The sequence below is a fragment of the Labrus mixtus genome, chromosome 20 (genome assembly GCF_963584025.1).
Source record: "Labrus mixtus chromosome 20, fLabMix1.1, whole genome shotgun sequence".
Lineage (NCBI taxonomy): Eukaryota > Metazoa > Chordata > Actinopteri > Labriformes > Labridae > Labrus > Labrus mixtus.
Genome location: NC_083631.1, coordinates 17,286,624 through 17,293,379, shown reverse-complemented (window position 1 = coordinate 17,293,379; position 6,756 = coordinate 17,286,624). Strand labels below are relative to the sequence as shown.

At 39.7% G+C, this 6,756-nt stretch overlaps 1 protein-coding gene across 1 annotated transcript; it reads left to right on the top strand.

Annotated features, from left to right (window-relative positions):
- The first annotated feature begins 892 nt into the window (after window positions 1–892).
- On the top strand, window positions 893–6,535 carry drg2 (developmentally regulated GTP binding protein 2). The gene is made up of 13 exons (XM_061026603.1): window positions 893–1,116; window positions 1,495–1,655; window positions 1,943–2,032; window positions 2,136–2,196; window positions 3,101–3,191; window positions 3,287–3,359; window positions 3,464–3,554; window positions 3,859–3,956; window positions 4,490–4,566; window positions 4,674–4,762; window positions 4,874–4,932; window positions 5,046–5,099; window positions 6,179–6,535. The coding sequence occupies exons 1-13, from the start codon at window positions 1,053–1,055 to the stop codon at window positions 6,263–6,265; spliced, it is 1,095 nt and encodes a 364-aa protein (XP_060882586.1). The 5' UTR covers window positions 893–1,052; the 3' UTR covers window positions 6,266–6,535.
- Window positions 6,536–6,756: the final 221 nt, after the last annotated feature.

The following is a 6,756-nucleotide window of genomic DNA, read 5'->3' as shown; positions in this document are numbered from 1 at the left end:
TGCTGTTTATCATGCTTCTCTGACGTTTATTGCTAACTGTGGAGCCATCATTGTGAACTGTATTCTCAAGTGGGATGGCCTTCTTTGTCCACCAGGAGGCTGGGACACTGGTGCACTTTTATTTACAAGGCCATGCTTGGGCTCACTGCCCTCCTACATCTGTAACCTAATCACACAGAGAACTGTTGATTCTTACGGTTTGCGTTCAAATGATCAGTCGTTGCTGTCTGTTCCATTTGCCCGCACAGAGCTGGGAAAAAAAGGCTTTCGTCTACTCTGCTCCTTCTACATGGAACATGCTGCAAAAAGACTGGAAAATAACTGAACTGATTTCTTTGAATGCTTTTAAATCCAGGCTGAGAGCACTTGAGACGACCTCCTTTACTTGTAACTGTTTTTTATAATTTTAATTGCTAATTGTTTTTTTTATAATTTTAATTGCTAATTTTTTTTTTTTTAATAATTTTAATTGCTTTTTTTTTATAATTTTAATTGCTAATTGTTTTTTATAATTTTAATTGCTAATTTTTTTTTTATAATTTTAATTGCTAATTGTTTTTTTTATAATTTTAATTGCTGTCTGTATGTTGTGAGTGTAACTTTTGCTGCCTCTTGGCCAGGACTCCCTTGAAAAAGAGGTTTTTAATCTCAATGGGACTTTCCTGGATAAATAAAGGTTAAATAAATAAAATAAAAAATAAAAAACACACACAAAAAAACGCTTAAGACATGAAATGATGGCAAGAACAATGGAGAGGTCTATAAAATGCATTATCTAAAGGAGAAGAGTGCAAAAAAGATTTATTATCACAAGGAAAAATGGGTTTTTACTACATACGCAAGGTGGCAGTAATGCAACAGCTTGGATACAAAAGCTACCGGGAAACCCCGAAGAAGACGAAGAAGAAGCAGCAGGCTGCTCAGCTGCTTGCTAGCTGCATGGATGTATTGGGTTAGCTGTCTAGCCGGGTGCTAACAACTGTAGTGGGACACGTGTCTGATTTTATTTACTCCTGTTGACAGTGTAGCTGTCGCTCGCTTCTTCTGCCACAATGGGGATCCTGGAGAAAATCGCGGAAATAGAGAGAGAAATCGCTCGGACACAGAAAAACAAAGGTAGGAGAGGGACAGCTGCAGGGCTAGCTGTTAGCTTCACCTTAAAACTTACAGGCAGCTGTGTGGACACCCGTCAGTGTTATTATATTACTCAAGAAACTCTGCGTAACTTGAGAAGGAAATATGCTAATTTACATAATAAGATAGATTCCAGTCATGGTTACAATCACAGAAACAGTCTTCATTTGTTTATTTCTGTTTGAATAAGAGTTGAAGTGAACGCAAACATGCTGCTTTTGCCGCTGTCACAGTTACATGGCAATTTTTCTTGTGACTTTTCCCCTATACTTTTTAAGAGGCATACACTTTACAGAAATCAAATCTTACAAAAATAAGTACATAATAACAGTCATACTTGTGTTACATTCATTCCTCCAGCCACTGAGTACCATCTGGGTTTGCTGAAAGCCAAACTAGCCAAATACAGAGCTCAGCTCCTGGAGCCCTCAAAGTCAGCTGGGGCCAAAGGAGAAGGTTTCGATGTCATGAAATCAGGAGATGCTCGAGTTGCTCTTATCGGTTTCCCCTCTGTGGGTAAGGTATGTAAACAACAAGGTTTTATTCTTATGGTCATGTTTCCCTACTGCAGTATTGAATCTTAGATATTACTAATGTTCCAATATTGTTTATTTTCTGACTTCATAATATTTCCATTACGACGACATAGAAACAGAAAACTCAAGTACAATACAAGATGTAGACACGATTGGTCACTGATTGAACTGCACTGCTGCTGTTTGTCTTTATTCAAGCACCAGATGTCTGCGTTGTACGTCACACTTGTGTTTACTGATGTCTAATTTTTGACTCTCGTCGCACCCTGTAGTCCACCTTCCTTAGTTTGATGACGTCGACGGCCAGTGAAGCTGCTTCCTACGAGTTCACCACCCTCACCTGCATACCTGGTGTCATAGAGGTACACGTGCACTCACAGCAGTGACTACATGAACTGCTTGCGGCTTTTTTTTAAAAATTGTGAGGCGTTCTGCAACTAACCCCTGTCACCTGTCGCTGTTCAGTACAAAGGGGCCAACATCCAGTTGTTAGATCTGCCGGGAATCATTGAGGGCGCTGCCCAAGGTAAGCTTAGCCTTTATGTCTTTGTATATTGTGAGATAGGGAACGGTATTATATCTAATTATTTTTTTTTATAAAGCCTGGAAACAGGAGGAAACACAAAACCTATACACAGGCAAGGCAGGTTTATTTATACAGCACATTTCAACAACAAGGAAAATTCAAAGTGCTTCACACAAGACATCAAAAGAAACATTAAAAAAAAAAAAATCGCTGGAATTATTAAATCAGAATATGTGTAAAAATAAAAATAATTCAAATGAAATTAATTGAAATAAATAAAGTACAATTTTTAGTTATTTTTTTAAAAGTTACAGTGCAGAGTTAAAATTTCAAATCTTATTAAAGCTGTTTAATGAAAGGAAGCTGTAAACAGGTGAGTCTTCAACCTCGAGAGAGTTTCAGCAGACCTGCAGTTTTTCTGGGAGTTTGTTTTACAGAATAGTTGTATCAGAAGAGCAGCGCGAAAATGATAGGAGAAGCCTCAAAGCTTTTTCCTCTTATGTTCCTCCAAGTCAGTTTGGTTCTTTCTTTGGAAAAGCTCCAGTTTCTTTTCAGGGTCCTGATACTTATGATAATGTGACGCTGATGTGCCAAAAGCCTTGTTTTTATTGCGGGCCACATGTTGTGAGTCGTATCGTGAGTTAACCTGGGAGTAGTTTAGTTTAGTGTCTTGGTTTATTGGAGTCAGGGACAGTGTACATAAATAATCATTAGTCTGTGAAGAGAAAAAGATGCTTTGTACCAGATTTAGCTAACTCGCTCATTTCCATCTGTCGTCCCTGGCAGATGATGGCAACATTAGGATTCCCTACACTCTTCAAAATGCATCTTCAGATATTGAGGGGATGGATTCTTTAAATCTCAAACTCCCTATTCATACACACTTTCTTTAACCTTTTTCTAGGTAAGGGTAGAGGTCGGCAGGTCATTGCTGTTGCCAGGACAGCAGACGTTGTCATCATGATGTTGGATGCCACCAAAGGAGATGTTCAGAGGTGTGTGTGTGTGTGTGTGTGTGTGAGCTTGTGGGTCATAGAAATATTTTCATGAACGTGTTTTTGTCTCTGAACATCTTTATTTTTATTTTCAGAGAGCTTCTAGAGAAAGAGTTGGAGTCGGTTGGCATCCGGCTGAACATGGCGAAACCAAATATTTATTTCAAGGTTTGTTTTTCTGTTGTCAGGTTGAGCATGAAGAACAACAACATGAAGAACTACTACCCAAAAAGATTAACCTTTTTTTTTTCTCCCCCCCCCCCCTCATGTAGCCAAAGAAAGGTGGCGGCCTCTCTTACAACTCCACAGTTCCTCTCACCCATTGTTCCGAGAAACTGGTCCAGCTCATTCTTCACGAATACAGTATCCTTCAGCCTTGATGACGTTTTTTAGACGTCTTGAACCAAAGCATGTAACTGAACGTCAATGAAATAATAATGTGGGAAATATTACAGTATGGAAGCATTGGACACTTCACCAGCATAAATAACCCTAACAATGCCGTGCTTTTAATGGGGTGAACATGACAATATGTTAAATGAGTAGAATGATTATAATGATTCTCCCTCAAGGTCACATTTGTGGCTGTTCCCCTTTTTCATTTTGTTTGACTTGTTAAAAGTGCACAGTAGTTGTTTTGTCGACTTCTTTAACTTGCTCTTCTCAGAAATCTTTAATGCAGAAGTTCTCTTCAGGGAGGACAGCACGCCAGACGAGTTCATCGATGTCATCGTGGGGAACAGAGTCTACATGCCTTGTCTATATGTATGGCAGCAGTCATTATCTGCGTTTTAGCTAAATCGTCTTACCTCTTCTTCTAGTCTGCAGAGACATTTCTTAAAGGTCACATATTATGCAAAATCCACTTAAAAGTTTTTTAAACCACTAATATGTGTCCCTAGTGTGTCTACAAGCCCCCCCCCCCCCCCCCCCCCCCAATTATGAGAAAAGTTCATCCGCCTGCTCCCCTTTTCAGACAATGTGCGCTCAGGCTGTTTTTAGATTTTCCCCTTTCCCCCCCCCACAAAGGGTAGTAACCCCTCCCCCAGGTGGGATACAAAGCCCAAGCCACCCACGCCCTTCCAGAGAATTTCACAGACATGTTTTGAGGAGCTCTGAGACGTATTTGAACTTGTTGAACAAGCGGATAATATGTGACCTTTGAGTTATTCAACACATTCAAAACATACAGTCATATGTAAATAAAAAGCATGATAATTATTTCATTTAGAGATAAAACTTTTTGGCAAGTCTCTATTTCTATTTTGGATGTTTGACGTTTATCCACTCTTTTACAGGTGTACAATAAGGTGGATCAAATCTCCATCGAGGAAGTGGACCGCCTGGCTCACAGACCTAACAGTGTCGTCATCAGGTTAGATTCGAGTGTGTGTGTGCGTGTGTGTGTGTGTCTTCTCACTCGTTTGTACATTTTTGGAAGATAACTGCTTCGTCCTCATTCTCTCCACTTGTTCGTTTCAGTTGTGGGATGAAGTTGAACCTGGATTACCTCCTGGAGACGTTGTGGGAGTACCTATCTCTGATTTGCATTTATACTAAAAAAAGAGGAGGTGCATGCACACTTTTTTTTTTGTTGTTATCATTCATTCTTTAGACTTTCACATGAAGACATACAGTATATTATAAACCTAAATACTTAATTCCTTTCACTTTTTCATCAGAGCGCCCGGACTTTAACGATGCCATCATCATGAGGAGGGGAGCGAGTGTTGAACATGTGGTAAGTTATGAAATCACACTCATTGATATCGAGAAAAGTGCAACCACAGTAGTCAGACCTGCTGTATCCTCACAGTATTTAAGTTTGCTAATCATTTTGTTTTCCATCCGCAGTGCCATCGAATCCACAGAACCTTAGCCAGCCAGTTCAAATACGCCCTGGTTTGGGTGAGTAAGCTCAAGATTTCAGGGGCAGTGACCCTCAGAAGCCTATGATCCAACTCTCTGATGTTGGGGTTCTTTTATTTATGTCATGAACGGCCTTTTTTTTAGACAAACAGCCGCTGCTGAATTTTACTGGTTGCCTTCATCTTGAGGTGTATTTATTTTTATTTAACAATACTAAACACCAGCACTTCACCTGTTATATTTCCTAGAAATGCTTCTAACCAACAAAAAGAAGTTTGAAATACTAGGACCCGATCGATTTTTAAAGGTCCCATATTAAGCTTTTTCTGGTTTTATATGCCCATTAGTGTGTTTTCCAAGTGTCCTGTGCATGTTTAGGCACATGTGTGCAAAAATTCAAAGTCCGTGGAAACGCGGCTTCTCCTACCTCCTCCTGTTAGCTGTAGCATTAGCTGCATGTAACGCTCGGTTCTAGCCCCCCTCGATAAAAATTTGTCAGTGCGGCGTCATTGTCAGTGTGAGATCACTGATCTAAGCCCGTTGGCTCGTTGTGGCAAGCCCTGCAGCTCATGTTGAAATTTCCGAGAAGCGTGCTGAGCAACTGACCAATAACGACAGAGCGGATCGGCAGACCAATCAGAGCAGACTTGGCCCACGTGGGGTCTAACAGTGTGGGCTCAGCAGAGTGCAGCTGACGGACTCAGAGCGTAGAGGGAGCAAGGAGGAGCAGGACATGAAAACAGACACTTTTTTCAGACTTTAGCTATTGTGAACGTACAAAAGTAGGAACATAGATTAAATATACGAACCCCAAAAAGGGCAGAATATGACCTCTTTAAGACAAATCTGATACCGATATATTGGCCGATATCTAGACACGGGTGAATATTTTACGTCACTTTAATCAAATGTCCATATAATCAAATCAATAACAACAGTGAACCAAGCTAATACTTTACATACTACTGTGATAAATGAGAAGCTCGATGACATCACTGATTCAGAGTCTTGTCGCTGCTCAGATTTCAGCTTCTTATTCTGAAATCAACATCCTAACATTAAAACAATCATGACATAAAGTGGAAGGGTCTGAGATGTGTTTTCTCTTGGTCTTCCAGGGAACCAGTACCAAGTACAGTCCCCAGAGGGTCGGCCTAACGCACATCATGGAGCACGAGGACGTCATCCAGATCGTAAAGAAGTAAAAAAGAAGCTTCTGATGGGACAAAGAAGAGACACAACAGGAGTTGTCTCAGTTAAAATGGAAAGAAATCACCTGTACAATAGATATTCAGCAATGATAAAAAATAGCAGCCATTCTTATTTTGTATATGAAAATTAACAAAACACATAAAGGACCAGATTTGAGTTGGTTGTGGACATGAAATGTGTATTTTATCTTTTGATTAAGATAAAGAAGCTAAATTGATCCTGAGAGTAATGGGAGAAAAAAAAATAAAGTCTGTCATACTGTATATCAGATGAACCCTTTTTGTTTTTCTTTATTTCAAAGTGTTCAATTTTATGTAAAACTTTCCCTCGTCCACGACATCTCAGCCTCATGCGATTGAGTCACACGATTTCAACTGTGAGCACTGGATATTTTTTCTAACTTTTTTATTTAGAAAGCTGTCGAATTTTTGAGACTGACAGAAACTAAATGTTTTCAGCTTAAAGCTAAGGTAAGGAAAATATT